This window comes from Schistocerca serialis, chromosome 6, assembly GCF_023864345.2.
Source record: "Schistocerca serialis cubense isolate TAMUIC-IGC-003099 chromosome 6, iqSchSeri2.2, whole genome shotgun sequence".
NCBI lineage: Eukaryota > Metazoa > Arthropoda > Insecta > Orthoptera > Acrididae > Schistocerca > Schistocerca serialis.
The window spans coordinates 559,105,602-559,128,968 of NC_064643.1; the positions used below are offsets into that span (position 1 = coordinate 559,105,602).

The 23,367-nt window shown below is 44.2% G+C and overlaps 1 protein-coding gene across 1 annotated transcript in view; it reads left to right on the forward strand.

Annotated features, from left to right (window-relative positions):
* Positions 1-23,367, forward strand: part of LOC126484983 (zinc finger SWIM domain-containing protein 5-like) — a 148,222-nt gene that overhangs the window by 30,100 nt on the left and 94,755 nt on the right. The window contains exon 3 of the mRNA XM_050108588.1: positions 21,210-21,337. Within this exon, the coding sequence (XP_049964545.1) occupies positions 21,210-21,337 (128 nt within the window). The remainder of the gene's footprint in view (positions 1-21,209; positions 21,338-23,367) is intronic.

Below are 23,367 nucleotides of genomic sequence, written 5' to 3' on the forward strand. Positions count from 1 at the left end.
GCCTATTGTGAATGTGGGTGGGCGGCGTGGGTGTAGCGAGTGGGCGGCGCGGCTTCGCACCAGCGAGTGCACCACGCCGCCTGCGCACTGTGCAGAACGAGCCGCCTGCCGGCTCCCACGAGAGCCACGGCCTTGGCGGCTCTTGCACTTCGCCCGCCGGTCTAAGTAGTCGCCGCCACAAACCGGCGCCGGTCCGTTTGGCGCCCGTCCGACAACTGTTGACGCAGCTCGCAGGCGGCATACAGCTGCCAGCACCTCCTCAGCCACACGTCCAGAATTATATAAAAGTGACGAGAGTCGTTTAAAAGCAAGCTAAGTTTTCTTTGCAGCTACAGGGTGGCGCACGAAATGTGTTACCATTTTGTTTTTGATTATAAACTTTATTGTCAATACAATCTGACAGGGACATATACTACAATGAAGAGCCATCCATGGATATTTGTTCTATCTCAGCACATGCTCAATATGTCCACCATTTCATTTCCTAACTTCCTTCAAACAAACACTGAAGTTAGTGATTACCCTATGGCACACGTCTTCTGTAATTTCACTGCAAGCTTGAAGAATAAGTCTTCTGAGCTCCATTAAACCACGTAGACGTTTCGGAAAATTTTTTTCCTTTAGGTACCCCCAAAGAAAAAAGTCACATGGATTGAGATCTGGACTATTGGGGGGCCAATTTCGTCCGTCATTGAAGCGACCTGGAAATCTGAGTGAAATAATCCACATGTCGAAATGCTCGTGTAAAAACTCCAACACAGTGTTTGCAGTATGTGGCCTTGCTCCATCTTGCATGAACCACTGCGTGTTGAAGGGCAAGGCAGTAGCAAGAAGCTGTGGAATGAAGCTATTGCGAAGCATGCTCAAATAACGCTCGCTGTTCACAGTTTCTTCATAGAAAAAGGGTCCAATAAGTCCGTGACTGGAAATTGCTGCCCACGCTGTAATCCTCGGAGCATAAGGTTGTCGTTCGTGAAGCACTTGTGGGTTTTCAGTGGCCCAAAAGCGTACTTTTTGTTTGTTAACCACACCGTCTAAATGAAAATGCTCCTCGTCTGAAAACCAAACGTTGTTGAGAGTTTCTTCCCTATTCTCCGCCCACTGAGCAAACGGTAGTCTCTGCTGCTTGTGTTCTTCAGTGAGCTTCTGTGCACAGGTCATCTTGTATGGGTACATATGGAGGTCACTTTTAAGAATGCGTTGAACGGAGCGTCTGGATATTCCCAGTTGCACTGCTGCCTTTCTACACGATTTCTCGGGACTTGTCTGTACAGCAGCTTGTACCGCTTCAATATTCTCTGGCGAACAAACAGGCTTAGGCCGGGTCGCTTCGCTTCCAATACTGTTCCTTCCTGTACAAGTTAATCGTACAACCGGTGGATGGTCTTCTTGCAAGGGACTCATCGTGTGTTAAACTGTTGTCGAAAACGCCTCTGAGTCACAATAAGGCTTTCCGTTTCATGAAAAAGTAACACTATTGCCGATCGTTGCTGTGTCGTCAGTCTGCCATTGTCAGCCATTGCTGCTTACTAGTCTCCTAGCGGCAGTATCGTGAATTACACGTCATATCGTTACTCATTTGTTTTTCCAAGCTCTGCTGGTACTGCTGTAGAGATCCCAGCGGGATATCTAATGTGCGTCATAAATTGTGAAAGAAACAATTGGTAACACATTTCGTACGCCACCCTGTATATGTCAGCTGGAGATTTCTCAGTCAATTAAATTCCCAGCCTGTCAGCTAAATAACATTCTCGTCTTGATGCAACGTTTCTGCAAGCATACAATGAACTGACAAAAATCATGGGATACCTCTTAATATCGTGTAGGGCCTCCTTTTGCCCGGGGTAGTGCAGCAACTCGACGTCGCGTGGACTCAACGAATCGTTGGAAGTCCCCCGGAGAAATACTGAAGCATGTTGCCTATATAGCCGTCCAAAATTGCAGGATTTTGAGCAGAAACTGACCTCTCGATTATGTCCCATAAATGTTCGATGGGAAGCATGTCGGGCCATCTGGGTGGCCAAATCATTCGCTCAAATTGTCCAGAATGTTATTCAAACCAGTCGCGAACAACTGTCGTCCGGTGGCGTGGCGTTTGGTTATCCCTAAAAATCCCAATGTAGTCTGGCAACGTGAAGCCAATGAATGGCTGCAAATGGTCTCCAAGTAGCCGGACATAAACATTTCCAGTCAATAATCGGTTCACTTGGATCAGAAGAACCAGTCCATTCCATGTAAACACACCCCACACCACACCCATCACCAGCTTGCATAGTGCCTTGTTGATAACTTGGGTCATGGCTTTGTGGGGTCTGTGCCATATTCGAAACCTACCATCTGCTCTTGCCAACTGTAATGGGCACTCATCTCAGCAGGACATGGGTTTTCTGTCTCTAGGGTCAGACCGATATGGTCAGAGCGCAGGACAGGCGCTGAAAGCGATGTCGCACTGTTAGCAAAGGAACTCGCGCTGGTCGTCTGCTGCCATAGCCCATTAATGCCAAATTTCGCTATGCTGCCTAACTGATAGGTTTGTCGATTTGTGTGTGTGAAATCCTATGGGACTTAACTGCTAAGGTCATCAGTCCCTAAGCTTACACACTATTTAACCTAAATTATGCTAAGGACAAACATACACACACATGCCCAAGGGAGGACTCGAACCTCCGCCGGGACCAGCCGCACGTTTGTCGATTTCTGAGATTATTTCATGCAGTGATGCTTGTCTATTAGCACTGACAGCTCTGTCCAAACGCAGCTGCTCTCGGTCTTTAAGTGAAGGCCGTCGTCCCTGCATTATGCGTGGTGAGGGGTAATGTCTGAAATGTGGCATTCTTGGCACACTCTTGACACAGTGGATTCGGAATATTGAATTCCCTAACAGTTTTCGAAATGGAATGTCCCTCTGCGTCTAGCTCCAACTACCATTCCGCGTTGAAAGTCAGTTAATTCCCAAATTACGCCATAATCACGTCGGAAATCGTGGCACATGACTCACCGGAATACAAATGACAACTCCGCCAATACACTGCCTCTTATATCTTGTGTATATGATACTATAGCCATCTGCGTTTGTGCATATGGCTATACCATTACTTTGTCACCTCTGTGTATATAAAAGTGCCACGAGTCTTTTGAAAGCAACCAAAGTTTTCTTTCCAGCTATAAGTCAGTTGGGCATTTCTCGGCGAATTCATTTCTCGGACTGTCAGCAGAGTAATGTTCTTATCTTGATGCAACGTTTCTGCAGGTTTCCAAGCTCCCATCTTCTGCGACAAAGCTAATGCCAGTCCTAAAAGTTTCCAAGGATAGAAGCAGTTTCCAGTTACTAAAAGGATGTTCAATCAAAGGCACGTTAGGAGAAAGTACGTTGTGCGTGATATCCCCTTAATGTGGTTAGCAACTGTATCGATATTTATGAGCCGGTTCTAGGCGCTTCAGTCTGGGATCGCGCTCCTGTTACGGTCGCAGGTCCGAATCCTGCCTCGAGCATGGCTGTGTGTGATGTCCTTAGGTTAGTTAGATTTAAGTAGTTCTAAGTTCTAGGGGACTGATGACCTCAGATGTTAAGTCCCATAGTGCTCAGAGCCATTTGAACCATTTGATATTTATGACTGCATTTAGCGACATAACACTGGATAAAACGGCGTGGCATCAGCAGATGTTAGTTATTTCAGTTATGGAGGTATATATAAGGCATGCTCCTCTCTGCTGTGTAGGGCACAGACGATTTTCTTCTCGAATCCAAGCTAGTGCTCCGTCTCTAATGGCCTACTCGTCGGGTAAACTCCAGGGGGTAAACTCCAACCTCCCTTCCTTTTTTACTACCGCAGAAGGTCGTAGGTTATAAAATACACTCCCTCTCTGGTATGGATCATATACATACCCTGACAAAAAATAGCGAAGCTCCCAGAATACATTGTCAGGTGTCAATATGACCTCGTACATATTCACAGCAAAATCGAGTGTTTAAATGATTAGAATTGCAGTTCTCTGTGACAGGTAGAGCATTATTGTCCTTACTAGTCATGGTAGGGTAGCTAAGGGTGTGAACTACGTCAGGGGTTGAGTGACCAGTGTGACGCAAACAGAGGTGCCCCGCACTCGTATGGAACAGCGTTATCAGCATCTGACAGGGTTTGAAAGTGGCCTCTTTGTGGGTATCCATTTGGCCGACTGGTCGAATGGTACAATATCAAAATTTGCGAGGTATGCGGGAGTAACATTGGTCCGACTTTCCACTGTGTTGGAATGTGAGTGCAGGCATATTCGTCATTCGTCGACAACGTCTGACTACCAAAAAAAGAGGGCTGCCGTGTTGTGCATCAAGCACTTCGTTAGCCCTTCTCGCCTGCCGCTGCCATCCGAGGACAAGTCACTGCAATGTTCTGTGTCATCCCGCACCATTAGTCAGAGTCTAGCAGCAGCCCGATTAGGGAATTATTGTCCCATGCACAGCACAAACGGTTACGTTTGGAGTGATGCCGTGACTACGAAGCGCGGACTGTTGATGAATGGCGTGGCACTGTGTACAGCGATGAATCGCTGTGCTTCACTACCCCAGATAACCATCGTCGGCGTGTGTGGCGTCGAGCTGAGGAGACGTCCCATTCTTCTTTTGGAGTGGCACACGGGTGTTTCTCCTAGTATCTCTGGCGTCAGGTTGTGATGGACCATCGGGTACATCTCACACCTGGTAGTGACTGAGTGAGCTGATGGAACGACGGTAAGTCACGGGCATGCTGCATCGTCATGCATTACTCGGATCTCTCATGCGAGAGTGTGGTGGCGCCGTTTTTCAAGAGAACAGATCTCGTCTGCACATGGCACGTGTCTCTTTGAATTATCTGCGTGATGTTGAGGTGTTCCTGTGTCCAGAAAGATCCCCATATTTGTCTCCGATAAAAAATGTGTGAGACAGGCTCAGATGTCTACCCCATCCAATTGCAAGTATCCAGGATATCTACATCTACATCTACATCCATACTCCTCAAGCCACCTGACGGTGTGTGGCGGAGGGTACCTTGAGTACCTCTATCGGTTCTCGCTTCTATTTCAGTCTCGTATTGTTCGTGGAAAGAAGGATTGTCGGTATGCTTCTGTGTGGGCTCTGATCTCTCTGAGTTTATCCTCATGGTCTCTTTGCGAGATATACGTAGGAGGGAGCAATATACTGCTTGACTCTTCGGTGAAGGTATGTTCTCGAAACTTTAACAAAAGCCCGTACCCAGCTACTGAGCGTCTCTCCTGCAGTCTTCCACTGGAGTTTATCTATCATCTCCGTAACGCTTTCGCGATTATTAAATGATCCTGTAACGAAGCGCGCTGCTCTCCGTTGGATCTTCTCTATCTCTTCTATCAACCCTATCTGGTACGGATCCCACACTGCTGAGCAGTATTCAAGCAGTGGGCGAACAAGCGTACTGTAACCTACTTCCTTTGTTTTCGGATTGCATTTCCTTAGGATTCTTCCAATAAATCTGCCTGGCATCTGCTTTACCGACGATCAACTTTATATGATCATTCCATTTTAAATCACTCCTAATGCGTACTCCCAGACAATTTATGGAATTATCTGCTTCCAGTTGCTGACCTGCTATTTTGTAGCTAAATGATAAGGGATGTATCTTTCTATGTATTCGCAGCACCTTACACTTGTCTACATTGAGGTTCAATTGCCATTCCCTGCACCATGCGTCAATTCGCTGCAGATCCTCCTGCATTTCAGTACAATTTTCCATTGTTACAATCTCTCGATACACCACAGCATCATCTGCAAAAAGCCTCAGTGAACTTCCGATGTCATCCACAAGGTCATTTATGTATATTGTGAATAGCAACGGTCCTATGAGACTCCCCTGCGGCACACCTGAAATCACTCTTACTTCGGAAGACTTCTCTCCATTGAGAATGACATGCTGCGTTCTGTTATCTAGGAACTCTTCGATCCAATCACACAATTGGTCTGATAGTCCATATGCTCTTACATTGTTCATTAAACGACTGTGGGGACTGTATCGAACGCCTTGCGGAAGTCAATAAACACGGCATCTACCTGTGAACCCGTGTCTATGGCTCTCTGAGTCTCGTGGACGAATAGCGCGAGCTGGGTTTCACACGACCGTCTTTTTCGAAACGCATGCTGATTTCTACAGAGTAGATTTCTAGTCTTCAGAAAAGTCATTATACTCGAACATAATACGTGTTCCAAAATTCTACAACTGATCGACGTTAGAGATATAGGTCTATAGTTCTGCACATCTGTTCGACGTCCCTTCTTGAAAACGGGGATGACCTGTGCCCTTTTCCAATCCTTTGGAACGCTACGCTCTTCTAGAGACCTACAACCTATCACAGGCCATTTACAACGTTAGTGGAACAGCTTGCCTCGGGAGAGGAAATAAGTGCTTTGCGACACCCTTCTTAAACGAATCAGTGCATGTATTTAAGCCAGAGGGAGTGCAACGTCGTACTGATAAGTGAGCTTCAAAGTTCTTTGTTACGTATCCCAGCACTACAAGGGCGGCCACACAACCGAAGCTCTCTTCTGGTCAGTGGTTCACCTCGGTGAAGCTTAGTAAAGGTCATGTTACCCCTTTCATCCTCATGAGGCTGGGACACCGCCCACCTATACCGATTGAAAATCATCGCTTCTGGCCGCTGTGATCAGGACACAACGGCGGTGACCGATCTGAATTGGTTGCGAGGGGGCACCTCCTCTCTACAACTGTAACTGCTTTGCTTACTAGCTCGCGAACTATTTAAAGGACACCAGTATCCGACTTTGACCTATCACTTGTGTGGATATTGTCCTCCCATAGTACCAGCTGGGTTCGAAAACTGGGACGTCTGTGTCTGTTTTTCCTTTGCATGAATAACTTATCTTCGTAAACTACGCCGTTGCAAAGCTGTGGATGTCATTCTCCTCTGGAACCGGCCCGGTTCGAACCCTGGGTCGTAATTCTGCATTTTTAATTTATAAGATGAACTTATCTTTGTGTTTCACTCTGTTATCATTGTTCTATTGTGACAACTGCACTACTCTTAACTTGGAACTGTTATAACTATTGTTGACTGTATGGTGTTCGTTTTTTAGTGTTTTTATTTTGCATTAAGAACTTATATATGTACATGCAACTTGTTCTGCTGTGAAAATTGCATTTGTGTTAATATGACGCTTTTGTAACCACTGTTGACTGTATGGTCTTTGCTGCCCCAGGCTAAAAACAAATACATAAAATAAAAAAGTTCTTTGTTAATTTGACTCTATATTGTAATCACAGAAATAATATGACGTGTTTTCTGAATATGAAGTTTCATCCCTATCCCTCGTCACCTTCTGAGTGTTTCCCTTCTTGGTTAGGTGGTGTAGAACAGACCATATACAGCACCAATGAGAATTGCAGTATACACAAAGGCTGCTAAGACCTAATCATTCTTCCTTCGTTCTTTTTAAACGCGAATCCTATATTCGAGTACGCATTGTGTCTCTTAACTAATGATTTTGACCTTTCATACCCTACCTGTTTCAGGCCAAGGGAGTATTACAGTATTCACGATGTTCAGGGTGCACCATGATAACAAAAACTGGGCACGGATGAAAATATACGGTAATAGAAGCAAAACCGTTCAGGTAAACGTGGTTCCACAATCGAGTCGTTTGCGAAATAACTGCAATTGTGTGACTACGAGCCGCCACTGACTTCAGTATGAAATTCTGTCTTTTGCAAAATGCATAATTCTCTGGAACACAAAGCAATTCGGGAAGTTAAAACAGTAGGGACAGGTTTTCTCGTTGCAGTGACACAGTTATAAAGTACCTAGATACACTGCTACCAACGAAAGCAACAGATGACGTAACATCAAAATAAACTAAATTAAAAGGAAAACCCAACACACAGACGAACCATACAAAAAAACGAAGAGAAAAGGCTCCACCTTCGCGCCCATCTACCGCTGAAAGTGAAAATTTAGCTCAACCGATCATCCTAAAAGCATAGACCGCCAATGGCTGCCCTTCAGCACACACAACTCACCAAAAAAATAAAAAAATGCCGAGTTATAGCTTTATGGCGGAAAAGGCCAGTCCCCCTCACCAGAAGCGCTGCTGGTTGTTCACTTTACAGACTGTGGTGTGCGTACTGTAAGACCTTCAGTACACACACCATCAGATTACTTGACTTGTCGCTCTAACGAAGTTGTTAATGTTTTTGGGGGAAGAGACCAAACAGCGAGGTCATCGGTCTCATCGGATTAGGGAAGGATGGGGAATGAAGTCGGCCGTGCCCTTTCAAAGGAACCATCCCGGCATTTGCCTGGAGCGATTTAGGGAAATCACGTAAAACCTAAATTAGGATGGTCGGGCTCTAACGAAGTAAGCGAGTGTCAGCAATATGTCTCGTGGGCTTATTGCGGCGTGTTTATCTTCCGCCGTTAGGTCAGACGATAGAAACGCCACTTGCATGCTTAGAGTAGCAGATTGACGGTGACCAACTTTAAACAGAACTTGATGAATTTTCACACACATTTATTAAAATAATAACAAGCATAAAAATTACTTAACTTGCTTCTGGATGATATTTACAATTGACAATCTGAAGTTCCTTTGGTATTGGTACGTTAACCTTATTCTCACATATATCTCTCATACTTGACAAAAGTGTCTATATATTTATCTTCATGGCTATGTACAGGAATATGGTAATCTTATTAGGCGCAGACTGAAACTTGACTATAGACTGGTACAGACTAATGCTGACTGACCAGTCGGAGTTCTGTACACTCGTTATAATACCTCGCGCGTTCATGTATCACTGCGCGAGTCTCATCCGCGGGGAGAAAAGGTTCTACGTTAACAGCAATCTCATTGGCTGCGTTACATATTAATACGCGCATCGGCGGAAGCAGAATTTGGTCCGTCTCTATGGCAGCGCCATCTCGTAGTGCGGAGACGGACGAGCGCTGCGCCTGCGCTGTTGTGCTTAGAGGGGCGCGCTCTAGTGGGAAAGTTGTGTACGCGCTGACTAATAACAGCAAACCGTTGCAACTGCCCCCCCTCTGAAGGAATTTTCCGCAATGTCTTTCCTTACTTGCACAGCGAGGTAGCGAGATGTACTACTTTGAGCTAGATCGTGGCTACGGCGAGTGAGTTGCCGCTAGGGTTCGCTAAACAGGGAAGCAGGGAGAGCGGCTTTTGGCAGCGCGCACGCGGCGAGTGGGCGCCGGCGCGGCCGACGTGGCAACAGCGAAGCAGCCGCCGCCTCTGCCGCACCCCCGGGCAGCCTCAATGGCTCTCGGGTCCCCCGGTGCGGACTCCCCAGCCCAGTCCAGCACCTGTGCCCGGCGTGACTCAGGCACCGCCGCTGTGCGCTTATACTCTCATCCACAGCCCCCTAACAACACTGTAAACACCTCCTCGCCTGTATAAACACGGTTTGACGATTGCTCTAGTTAATGACAATGCAACATCTACTCTTCATTAAAAAAAAAAAAAGAAACAGTAGATCGCGTCCAGTTATCGAATTTAGAGCTAAGCGCTGCCCCTTGTAGCCGAGACAGAGAAAATTTGGTTTCTTTAAAAAATACTTTTTCTACTATCAACCACGACTTATTTTTTCTTGCACGGCGGGTTTCAGGAAGAGACTCCCATTTTTAGTGCGTTTTCCGTGTATTACGTCCTTCACGCGTGCTGTTTTCGATATATTTGGTGTAGCAGTGTTCTCTAATTTTTACTGTACTATACAGGGTGTAAATTTTAAGTTAAGAAACCAGAATAACTCAAAAAATCAGCTTCACACGAAAAAATGTGTAGAATCTAAAATTGATTATTTTAGAGGGGAACGTCTGCTAGCGCTAATATTAGCCCGCCACCCCAGACCCCTTGGGATGGGACGGGAGGCAACTTCGAAATTTCAAATGGGAACCCCCATTTTTATTGCAGAATCAGATTCTAAAATCCATGTTTCAGGAAGAGCTTCCCATTTTAAGTGCGTTTTCTGTTTATTACGCCCTTCGCGCGTGCTGTTTTCGATATGTTTGGTGTAGCAGTGTTCTCTAATTTTTACTGTACTATACAGGGTGTAAATTTTAAGTTGACAAACCAGAATAACTCGAAAAATAAGCATCACACAAAAAAGTGTGTAGAATCCAAAGTTGATTATTTTAGAGGGGCACATCTGACGGTGCTAAAATTAGCCTGCCACCCCCCTGACCCCTGGGGTTGGGGCGGGAGGCAACTTTAAAATTTCAAATGAGAACCCCCATTTTTTATTGCAGAATCAAATTCTACATAAAAAAAACTACGTTCATTTTGTCTTCAACATTTGTTTTGCTTCTCGGTAGTTGGCGCTGTAATTCAAGAAAATCCATGTTCTCATTTCTGCGTGGAAAATGGTTACGGATAAATAAAAAATGCTTATTTACTTCGTAAATTTTGATTCGCTAAAATTAAAACTCTCCCTCTCTCCCCTTAGGGTGGTTTGAGAGATAGGAATTAGAGTTTTACAAATTTTGACCCAAATATTAATTTTTGTCGCAGATTCAGGTAAGTTTTGTTTGTTTCGTGGTGTCTCAGTGCATAACATTAGATGATTAAATCATCGACACCCCCTTATTTATCTGACTCGATCAAAATCGCGCCGTGTAGCAGATCTGACAGAATTCAAAGGGTAATGGCGGTTTGAAAGTACCGAGTGGCAAAGGAACAGGATCATCTGAATTTGGCTTTATCAAAAGTTCCAAACTAATATTTACATCTGCAGATACAATGATTATTATGAAATGATGAACAGTGATGTACTTAAAAACTGGTCTTTAAATTTATAATGTGGTAAACAGGAGAAAATTCCTAATTCAAATACAAAGAAGGAAGAAACTGCACTGTGGCTAGAGGAAAAAACGATTTCCACTTCAAGCTGCTATACGAAAGCGGAGATGTTGGAGGAAGTTTGAGCCACAAGCACTTTTACAACAAATGTGAAATTGACTGCTTAGCAGCAGAAGAGGATCACGAGATTGTAAGACTGTCCCCTTATCACTGAAATACAACCCGGTAAAAATGTTTGGTCCGTAGTGCAAGGAATAACTGTATCCAGCTACCGGGGCGGACACTGTATGCAGAAATTGCACACTGACAATGAAAGATGTGCAGAATTTGCCTTACCGAGTGATTAATGTTGTCACGATGGAAGATTGGGTTAAGCGCGTACGCCATGCTGAAAACCTACAAGAAAAATAATTTCTAAACGAAAGCATCCATTGCTTCAAATGACTCGTGGGATAGTGACAATTAAACAGCGACAAATTGCAAACCTCTCTCCCCACAACATTTATGAATTCAAGGCAGAACAGCGGCTAGGTGTGTACTGCCTGTGCTGATATGTTTGTCAGTGCTACTTGTGGGGTGCAGGACCCGTGTTTTCTACTCTGAAACGGTTAAATATTTCCATAATCAAAGTACATACAGCTTTATAATTTAACAGAACAAAAGTAATAGTAATGCATTAAGCTGTAATATATCTCTAAGTTACAACAGAATGCATTAATATTGGGAGGCTGCCGTTTCCTACAATATTTCCTAAACGTTTGCTTGACACGGTGTTTCGCAGCCATAAAAAAGTGCTTAAATTAATTCACTACCCACCCATAAAGTATTATTCCAAAGTGCTATCTGCCGATTGTGGGTATCGAATCTTTTTCATGTGAGTGTCTTGTAATGAATTGTGCATATGTGTGCCAGATAGCATTTGTCTTTTGACGTTTTCTGGCCTCTACGCGCTCCCCGAACGCATCGCACTTGAAAAACGCGAGGTTGTGCGACGAGGCAACCAATGGGGGTCGCCACTTTCGCTGCTCCATAGTATAATCGTGTAATCACACTCTATCAAGTTCTTTATTTTTGTCATTTGCAGTATTTTGTATTCATCCAATTTTTGAGAGGTCTGTCATTCATTATACCAAGTGAAAAATTAGTGTAAAACTTTCTAGATGTTCTTATGGTCGCTCAGAGACCCTACTTCCCTATAGACATCTGAATCATCAGTGCTGCTGACCCAATCTTATAAATCGTGTAGAGGGTGTCCCAAATGTCTAGCGCCAAAATTTCACACATGGTACAAGTTCCTAAAGTGAGTGCTTTGAGATGAGATATCAATGGTCGAAAATAAATATTTCAGGCGTTCTGAGGGCTTCAGCGAACAGGACGTTTACGGCACGTAATTCTTTAAATGCGTGTGTTTCATAGTGAACGACTGCCTACAGAAATGAAATACTTTTTGTTACCTCGAGATGAAAAAACAATACATAATCGTCTATGCTACGTCCAAGGTGCAATTTGCCACTGTCTATAGCCTCTGACTGGTTGTTGAAAGGCATTTCTCGTTACAGGAGCTTGCAGAACTCCATTTAATGTACGATGCAGTAGGCTGTAGTGCCCGGTAATTCAAAAGAATACACAAAGACCAGTTTCGCAAAAGATTCCATCCTGAAACTTGCTGCCAGATTAAAACTGCCCTGGTTAAAACTGACGGAAGTAAAGCTGTTAGAGAGGGTCTTGGGTCGTTCTTAGATAGCACAGTCGGTGGAACGCCTATCCGTGAAACCCAAAGGTCCCAGGTTAAAGTTCCTGCCCGTCACACAATTTTAATCTGCCACAAAGTTTCAAATCAGCGCATACACTGTAGCTGAGTGAGAACTCATTCAGGAGTCACCCTAATCGGAAGACGAAGAAATTATAACTTACCATTAGGTTCAAAATATCTCTCACAATTGTTTTTATTCGCAAGCATTGCCGATTTCTTGCAGCAGCATGCGAGACGTCAATGGAAGATCTGGGCTCCGCGAGGTTGTGTACGTGTCACAAGACGTGCGCGGGCCAAATGCACACATCTAGTGCCCTGCTGATGGTCGAAGTAGAGAGGATATAAAATGTAGACTGCCAATGGCAAGGAAAGCGTTTCTGAAGAAGAGAAATTTGTTAACATCGAGTATAGATTTAAATGTCAGGAAGTCGTTTCTGAAAGTATTTGTATGGAGAGTAGCCATGTATGAAAGTGAAACATGGACGATAAATAGTTTGGACAAGAAGAGAATAGAAGCTTTCGAAATGCGGTGCTACAGAAGAATGCTGAAGTATGGGTAGATCACATAACTAATGAGGAGGTATTGAATAGAATTGGGGAGAAGAGGAGTCTGGTTCAAATGGCTCTGAGCACTATGGGACTTAACATCTATGGTCATCAGTCCCCTAGAACCTAGAACTACTTAAACCTAACTAACCTAAGGACATCACACAACACCCAGTCATCACGAGGCAGAGAAAATCCCTGACCCCGCCGGGAATCTAACCCGGGAACCCGGGCGTGGGAAGCGAGAACGCTACCGCACGACCACGAGCTGCGGACAAGAGGAGTTTGTGTCGCACCTTGACAGGAAGGGACCGGTTGGTAGGTCATGTTCTGAGGCATCAAGGGATCACAAATTTAGCATTGGAGGGCAGCGTGGAGGGTAAAAATCGTAGAGGGAGACCAAGAGATGAATACACTAAGCAGATTCAGAAGGATGTAGGTTGCAGTAAGTGCTGGGAGATGAAGAAGCTTGCACAGGATAGAGTAGCATGGAGAGCTGCATCAAACCAGTCTCAGGAATGAAGACCACAACAACAACATCCCTCCATTTGGAAACTGTGGTCTTAACAATTTAACTTAATTATAAAATCGTTCAACCAAAAGGCGATAAATTCTCGTTTATTGTTGTGTACATGGTTAAACATGCCTTCTTACGGCAACATGAATATTACCAGTTACTTAGAGATTCAGAGAAACAGAATCATCACTGAGCACTTCGCTCATACCGTGTGTAGCCCTCAGAAAGCTCATTTTCCGTTCTTTTCGTCTGTCTGCCTCACCTGTTTGGCGCACATCCTTGTCGGATCCATCAGTGTGCTGTCTCAGTTCACGAACCGCGTTAAATTCCGTGCGCAACTTGTTGCCTTTGGAGACGTGCAGATTCAATTAGCATCAATTTCTTGCCAAAGTGGCTTTGCGCGACGACTACAGATCTTGATGAAAACACAGTCGGCATTGAAACTGCATATTCTCGTGCAGACTTTCGCCATAAAATAAAGAGCAACATAGTTTGTCGTTAGAATAAGTTTCTACCTAGGTCAACCGCAATGCCACTTCCGCTAATGAACCTAACAAAATGCTACAGGCGTTTGATAATTTTTATTTTGTGCATCCATCATGTAATATTTTAGGAATTTACTGTCTTTGATTGTGTGACTTGGCAGCAAGTCCACTGGTACGACCTCAAGACCGTACCCTTGATCTGAGCAGAACCTCGTGGAAGGGGAGGAAAGATGTCTTAGAAAATAAATAAAATATCTTCGTCTGCAGTTCAGGTCCGTGCCTTAGACTTTTCGTGAAAACGTCGGGATAAAACCAAAAGAAGAATCTCATATCGATACGTAAATTAACTATCAATTTCTGTAAGACAGTGATTACCAAGAGTAGTATAATGGTTGGAGAACAGATACATCACAAGTTTGGACTGTCGCTAGCCGCTATATGTCCGATGTGCCAGTACCGTAATCGCTTTGCGCCGTTTCTCGTTTCCTTTTCGACGCTGCACCGGACTTTTTTCGGCTTTTTAGATTTATTTCGACTTGAGCTTTCCTCCAACTTGCGCTTTCTGCAATTCCGAGCATACTTACGAGTCTTGTGAGACGACGTTGTTCATTATTTTAAGTAATTTTGAAATTGGGGCTAATTTACACTTATATTCCCGTGCTCCGCAATCTCTTCACAGTGACACCCGAATCAACGCCCTAGCTTAACGCGTTTCCACGTTACACCAATTTACAACTTCACAAAAAAGCTAATTCGTAACAATCAATCATGCACATGCGCCTAAACTGGCACGATAAAGTTACATGCGAAACAAACATGCAACAAACGCGTGCTGACATCTATCCGTTGTGCGCACAACCAACACCTTCTTTTAGTCAAGTTGCGCCACAAATTTCGTTTCTCCCCAGTTCGATTCAGTATCTCATCATTAGCTACCTGACTATCCATCTAAATTCCAGCTTTCTCCTGTAGCACCTAGCGCCACGTGTCAAAAGCTTTTGTTCTCTTTTGGTCAGAACTGTTTTCTCGTCCACGTTTGACTTGTGTACCATCAGACGAGACTTACACGCACTTAAATATATACGGTATTCGATGTGAACCAATGTTTATGCATTTTTAGTCTCGTAGTTATCAGCTGTTAGCTCTGGCGGTATTTTCCCACATACACGAACAGACGTTCTCACACTGAAATCAGAACTTGAAAAACCGTGTTTATTAATCACCAATCACACTAATGCTAACCTTTTACAATAGATACCTAGTATTTCAGAGCTAGATCAGAAATGTAAGGACTATGGTATGAAGATTAGCATCTCCAAAACGAAAGTAATGTCAATGGGAAAGAAATATAAACGGACTGAGTGCCAAATAGGAGGAACAAAGTTAGAACAGGTGGACGGTTTCAAGTATTTAGGATGCATATTCTCATAGGATGGCAACATAGTGAAAGAACTGGAAGCGAGGTGTAGCAAAGCTAATGCAGTGAGCGCTCAGCTACGATCTACTCTCTTCTGCAAGAAGGAAGTCAGTACCAAGACTAAGTTATCTGTGCACCGTTCAATCTTTCGACCAACTTTGTTGTATGGGAGCGAAAGCTGGGTGGATTCAGGTTACCTTATCAACAAGTTTGAGATTACGGATATGAAAGTAGCTAGGATGATTGCAGGTACTAGTAGATGGGAACAATGGCAGGGGGGTGTCCACAATGAGGAAATCAAAGAAAAACTGGGAATGAACTCTATAGATGTAGCAGTCAGGGCGAACAGGCTTAGATGGTGGGGTCATGTTACACGCATGGGAGAAGCAAGGTTACCCAAGAGACTCATGGGTTAAGCAGTGGAGGGTAGGAGTCGGGGCAGACCAAGGAGAAGGTACCTGGATTCGGTTAAGAATGATTTTGAAGGAATAGGATTAAGATCAGAAGAGGCACGAATGTTAGCACTGAATAGGGGATCATGGAGGAATTTTATAAGGGGGCTATGCTCCAGACTGAACGCTGAAAGGCATAATGTCTTAAATGATGATGATGATGATGATGATGATGATGATGATGACCTAGTATCTACAATGTACTAACGTGGGAGAGTATGATTTGAACATATTATGCCGTCAGGCAGAAAATGTTCAGACGCGTCGGAATACTTTCACTAAAATGCTAAGGGAAGTTTTTAGAACACAGTTATAATGGGAATAGCGGTGACAAGGTTAAAGGTACGTAGTTGAATACAAACAAGCGATACTGTTAGATTTATCTTTGAAAATGAGACACTAGAATTTTGCCGTTTGGACAGTAAAAACAACTGATAGGGGTCGAAGTAGAAAGGATATATAAGGCGGACTGGCAATAGCAAGAAAACCTTTTCTGAAAAAGAGAAATTTTTCGACATCGAACACCGTATGCACACTCTAAGAGAGAAAGATGGATAGAGAGAGAGAGAGAGAGAGAGAGAGAGAGAGAGGGAGAGAGAGAGAGAGAGAGAAAAGGCGCACCATAATCCGAATAGGGCGTAAATCGGTAGATGTGATGTACGCGTACAGACAAACAAATGACTAGAATTTCAAAAAAAATGGTTGGTTTTTTCAAGCGAAACAGGTTCACAGGCCGGCCGTTGTGGCCGAGCTGTTCTAGGCGCTTCAGTCTGGAACCGCGCTGCTGCTATGGTCGCAGGTTCGAATCCTGCCTCGGGCATGGATGTGTGTGATGTCCTTAGGTTAGTCAGGGGACTGATGATCTCAGATGTTAAGTTCCATAGTGCTTAGAGCCATTTGAACCAGCTTCACAGATTGAGCAAGTCAATAACGCGTTGGTCCATTTTTGGCCCTTATATAAGCAGTTATTCGGTTTGGCATTTATTGATAGAGTTGCTGGTTATTCTCTTGAGGAACAACATGCCAAATTCTGTCCAGTTGGGACCTCAGATACTCAAAATCCCGGTCTGGTTGCACGGCCCTGCCCATAATGCCCCCGACGTTCTTAGTTGGGGAGAGATCTGGCAACCTTGCTGGCCAAGCAAGCACGAAAACAAGCAGTACAAACTTTTGCGGTGTGCAGGCGGGCATTATCTTGCTGAAATATAAGCCCAGGATGGGTTGCCATGAAGGGCAGCAAAACCGAGCGTATATTATCGTCGACGTACAGCAGTGCTGTATGGGTGCACGGATGACAACAAAGGGGTCCTGATGTGAAACAAAATGGCACCTCAGACCATCACTCCCGATAGTCGGGCCGTGCCGCACGCGACAGTCAAGTTGGTATACCGCCATTGTCCGAGGCTGTCCAGACACACCTTCACTGGTCATCGGCGCTCATTACTAAAGAAAATCCATTGTTTGTCTTCGTACTTGCCAAACCGTTGCTTGGCCAACAAGGTAGTCGAATCTCTCGCCAAATGAGAACGTTTGGAGCATTATTGGCAGGGGCCTCCAACCAGCTTGAGATTCCGACTATCTAACGCGCCAATTGGACAGAATTTGGCACCATATTCCTTAGGAGGCCATCCAACAACTCTGTCAATCGATGCCAAGCCGAATAGCTGGTTGCATAATGGGCAGAGGTGGACCAACGCGTTACTGACTTGCTTAGAAGCGCGTTTAAGTGTCTGGAAGTCTTTTCTGAAGGTATTTGTCTGGAGCGTACTCTTCTGCGGAAGTGAAATGTGAAAAGAGTTCTGAGAAAAAGAGAACAGATTTTTTTGAAATATGTTGCTACAAAAGAAAGCTGAAGATTATGTGCATACTTAGGTAAGTAATGCGGAGGTACTGAATCGAAATGAAGAGAAAGGAAATTTACAGCACAACTTGACTAAAAGAGGGTGATAGGACAGATAATGAGGCATCAAAGAAGCGTCAATTTGGAACTGTAGGAAATTGCAGCAGGTAAAATATTGTAGTGAAATACCAAGGCTTGATGACCTTAAGTAAGTTCAGATTAATGTCAGTTGTGGTAGTTACGCAGAAGTGAAGACAACTGCACAGGATAGACTAGGGTGGAGAGCTGCTTAAAACCAGTCTTTAGACCGGACTATAACAAACAGCCACAGAAGCTGACACCTCAATGTGCAGTATCGTACTTCAGAAAATCTCTGTGTCCTACTTGGTGTCTCCGAGCAGCTTGTGACGTCGGTCTCAAACAACAAATGTACTTGGCTCTCCTACGGAAAGCAGCCCATCTGCATTCGTTAGCAGGCAACGCCCTCATACACAGATGCTAAACGTGCGCGCCGACTGGTTGCCACATAGGGGTCAGCCTCGGCGAGCGGTCCTCCCGAAGCCATTCTGGTGGGTCCCGTTGCCTGGACAGCCGACAGTGACGAATGGAGCAGGTAGTGCGTCCTGAAGGCTGCCGCCGTTACCTCTGCCTCACGAGCATTTCTTTCTACCGACTCCCGCCGCTATAGCGTCGCCTCGGTTCCGGGTTCGCTAAGTAAAAATCCTGTTGCAGCAAGCCTGCAGTCCGTCGGCCGCAGTGGCCGAGCGGTTCTATGCGCTTCAGTCTGGAACCGGGCGACTGCTACGGTCGCAGGTTCGAATCCTGCCTCGGGCATGGATGTGTGTGATGTCCTTAGGTTAGTTAGGTTTAAGTAGTTCTGAGTTCTATGCGACTGATGACCTCAGATGTTAAGTCCCATAGTGCTCAGAGCCCTGCGAGATCGAGCCTACCTGCTTCTCGCTTGCGAAATATATGCTCAGAAACACACACACACACACACACACACACACACACACACACACACACAAAGCCAGAACATCTAAATAGTTACTGCTGTTAGGAAGTAACAGGATAGATGCCCGCATCTCGTGGTCGTGCGGTAGCGTTCTCGCTTCCCACGCCCGGGTTCCCGGGTTCGATTCCCGGCGGGGTCAGGGATTTTCTCTGCCTCGTGATGGCTGGGTGTTGTGTGCTGTCCTTAGGTTAGTTAGGTTTAAGTAGTTCTAAGTTCTATGGGACTGATGACCATAGATGTTAAGTCCCATAGTGCTCAGAGCCATTTGAACCAGGATAGACAAGTAAACCAGAACATTATTTCTAGAAGTACGGCAACTAGCCAGCTTTTGCTAAAAAGGAAGGAGAATCAGAGTGTGACGTCCCGTTACGGACGGACTTTCATGTGTAATGGTCTCCGCGATGTATCAACTGATACTCGCAGTAATTGTGGCTGAGTGATAAGAACACTGTCAGTGTTAGGATTTTCGTCTGTTTGCATTACACGCACTTAAATATGGTTTGGTATTAAATCAGAGTGTGTATCAACGTTTCCCTTAAATACTCTTACAAGTGCACAGCGCAACTCTTTTATTACACGGAGAAATGCAGGACGTTAAAATCAGATAACGTTATATGTACCAGTGCTGTAGACATGTACCCCGCAAACGATCAAAAAATTTACGCCTTAACTATATTTTTCGAGCTGATAATTAAAACATTGATTACCCACCTCAAATATATAATTTAAACAGGGTTCCTTCCCTTATTTTGTGGTCCAGCGTCCGTTGTAAACTACTATTCCCACGAAACATCTAAATCTGTAACGTTTGATGCAGGGTTCCTATAACGTATGGTACGTGATGTTAGGTTCAAATATGTTAACTCTATAGACTTCCTCAATTATCCTGTTGTGATAAATTTATTTTTGCTGTGATTGTGTTTTCTCCGTGAAAAGCCCATTGTTTTGGTCTCCTCCGTAAATATTTTCATGTGATATTATGTGACAACATCTTTTAATGTATATAATGCCCCTAGTTACGTGACTTCAGGTCCGTCTATTAAACACACCACTGTTCATTTTAATGCCGAAACCTCCTTCGGTATATTTTTGGCACCGGAATTGGGTATTTTATTCAGGTCTTATTCTGTAGAATAATATTTCGTGCAGGACATTCTTTGTGTTATTAAAAAGCTTGCCACAGCTATTCTCGACGTACCTGTTTTCATCTGCATGCTCATCTGTTGTAGAAATGCTCACAGTACATGAGCATGTTTTTACTGAAGCACACTGAAATTAAACATAAACACCTGGTTTTCGTGTGCATTTCTACAACAGATGCGCATGCAGTCGATGGCAAATAACAAAAAATAACTGTTGTTGTTGTTGTGGTCTTCAGTCCAGAAACTGGTTTGATGCTGCTCTCCATGCTACTCTATCCTGTGCAAGCTTCTTCATCTCCCAGTACTTACTGCAACCTACATCCTTCTGAATCTGCTTAGTGTATTCATCTCTTGGCCGCCCTCTACGTTTTTTACCCTCCACCCTGCCCTCCAATACTAACTTGGTGATCCCTTGATGCCTCAGAACACGTCCTACCAACCGATCCCTTCTTCTAGTCAAGGTGTGCCACAAACTTCTCTTCTCCCCAATCCTATGCAATACCTCCTCATTAGTTATGTGATCTACCCATCTGATCTTTAGCACTCTTCTGTAGCACCATATTTCGAAAGCTTCTATTCTCTTCTTGTCCAAACTATTTATCGTCCATGTTTCACTTCCATACATGGCCACACTCCATACAAATCCTTTCAGAAACGACTACCTGACACTTAAATCTATACTCAATGTTCACAAATTTCTCTTCTTCAGAAACCCTTTCCTTGCCATTGCCAGTCTACATTTTATATCCTCTCTACTCCGACCATCCTCAGTTATTTTGTTCCCCAAATAGCAAAACTCGTTTACTACTTTAAGTGTTTCATTTCCTAATCTAATACCCTCAGCATCACCCGATTTAATTCGAAAAAATAACTATGCCAAGCTATATAATAACACTAGGAAGGTCCTAGAAAACATATTCTACAGGATAAGACCTAAATAAAAATACCTACTTACGATGCCAGAAATACGCTGAAAAGTGTGTAGACATTAAAAAGAATAGTTGTTTCCGTGACAGATGGGCCTGAAATTCCAATATTTAATTTAGAAACCCTGCTGCTTTTAAAGCTTTAAGAGGAACCCATGATGATGTCTATTGTATTTCATGTTCTGAACCATGTACGACTAGCCGATCAGCTGCAAATGCTCTGTAAGAGATAGGCTTAGCTGCCGTCTTGCACAGTGTGTGCCAAGATGACGACAGTGCGTGATGTTACAGGTGCAAGATCACGTCGGTGACATGCAGCTGCGACACGAAGGACATCTTCTGGTGCCAGCACGTGGTCGCGCTCTCGCTGTACCGCATCCGCAACGCGGAGAACGTCCGACTCAGGGTCCCAATCTCCGGTAAGTAACACACTGCTGAGGTCCCGTTCATTGCAAGCCCTTACAGCTCCAACCAACAGGAACACACAAACAAGGTCAGAGATGTGTCGGATTGTCACAAGCTAGTCCAAATCCAAATACTGACGTAAAAGGCAGGCACCTGGAAGTGGTTCGATGCAGATCCAATCTCACTCACATAGGTGGCCTCAGTGAGTATGTATATATTTGGAGTTGCAACGATTCGTGAAGGGTAGTAGTGCCTTAAGGGGAGGTTTACTATCTTTGATCCGAAAAAAGCATGTTCTTTGAGAATTATTTTCTCGGAATGTGTTATAGATTTGAATGTCAAATTTGGTCAAAATGTTCATTGATATTTCCTCTACGAACTGGAATTTTTTCGACAGGAAATGTCGAAGAGCAAAGGCGGAAGTGCCGTCGGAACGAAACAAAATTTCGATGTACACCTCCACGCGCGGTATGTCACAGGTCCGCCGGCTCTTCTGAAATCAGAATTGAGTTGACTTTAGCGAAATATATAAGATTCTTTAGGAGTTGTACCACGCTTAAATTATTTGGACCATAGGAAACGAAATGGCGGCCATTTTTAAAAAAATAGTGTTTCTTTCATCAATTTTCCGACTTCGTTAGCCAAGTAAAAATATTTATAGTTGATGAATCGGAATAAAAGGAGTACAACTCCTAGATAATTTAGCTAGCTTCGTCTGAAACAAAGAACCATACCAATCGGTTCAGTAGATTTGAAGTTACCGTACCGCGCGATAAAAAAAAGTCATTTCGAGAAAAACGGTTGGCTCTGAGCACTATGGGACTCAACATCTTAGGTCATAAGTCCCCTAGAACTTAGAACTACTTAAACCTAACTAACCTAAGGGCAGCACACACACCCATGCCCGAGGCAGGATTCGAACCTGCGACCGTAGCAGTCCCGCGGTTCCGGACTTCAGCGCCAGAACCGCTACACCACCGCGGCCGGCGAGAAAAACGGGTTTGAAGTTTTGACTACATATAAACGCAATATTATGCAACTTACGTTAAATCTGCTATTCCGGGTCCATAAACTAGTCCTTCCTCTTCCTCAACGAGGGCGTTCTGCTCGATGTGGGCCATCCTGCGCTGCTCCAGAGCCGCTCGAAAGGCCGGTTACAATCGGTTTTCGGCAGCTTGAATCCGGTGGTCGTCCGAATGCTTGGCGAACTGCGTCGAATAGAGTCTCAGGTTGACGTCCATCGTTCTCATGGTCTTCATAATTGCTGAACATCCTTCGTTGAAGCTGCTCGCAGCCAGGAAAGTCGCAATCTCCACGGTCTTCGCATCAGAATGCAAATGCTTGCGGGCTAACTTCCAAACACACGCGTTCAAACTTTCATTTGAATTTTGTGTATTTCCTCCCAAGCACCGGTACAATAACTCATCCTCCGAAAGAAAAAAACTGGTGCGTGAAAAAGGCCTATTTCAGGCAGTTGCAATTTTTTTTTTTTTTTTTTGTTCAACTGTGAATAACACACATTTCCGTTCTGCATTCGGAAAAACCGTTTCAGGTGTCGATTCTAAACACTTTTATGGATCCAAAAATGCAATTTAAAAAAATCCATTTTTTGAAGGAAAGATAGTAAACCTCCCCTTCATGTTGCCACCATACGATCGTGTTGTTAGGCCTGACAAAGTAAATGATAGACGAGTGCTGCGTCAGGACAGTGCGCAATGCGAAGGACAACATTATCAACACTGGACAGCGTTTGAAAGAGTTACCACTGTGGGTCTCTTGTGGGCGGTTTTTGGAGTTGTGTGGTATATGGTGTAGAATTCCCTAAAGAGATTAAATAAACTGCGGTTCGCTAATGATATTACACTACTTGCAAATAGTAAAGAATAACTTGAAATACTGGTTAGCGAACTTGTGTCAGTCTACTCTTAAGTTGGCCTAAAATTAACTATTATAAAAAGAAGAGGGAAATATATTTGTTGGGAGTACGTAACGTCAAAGGGTCACAGAATATATCTATCTGGGTCAACTGCTAAATATGAAAGGG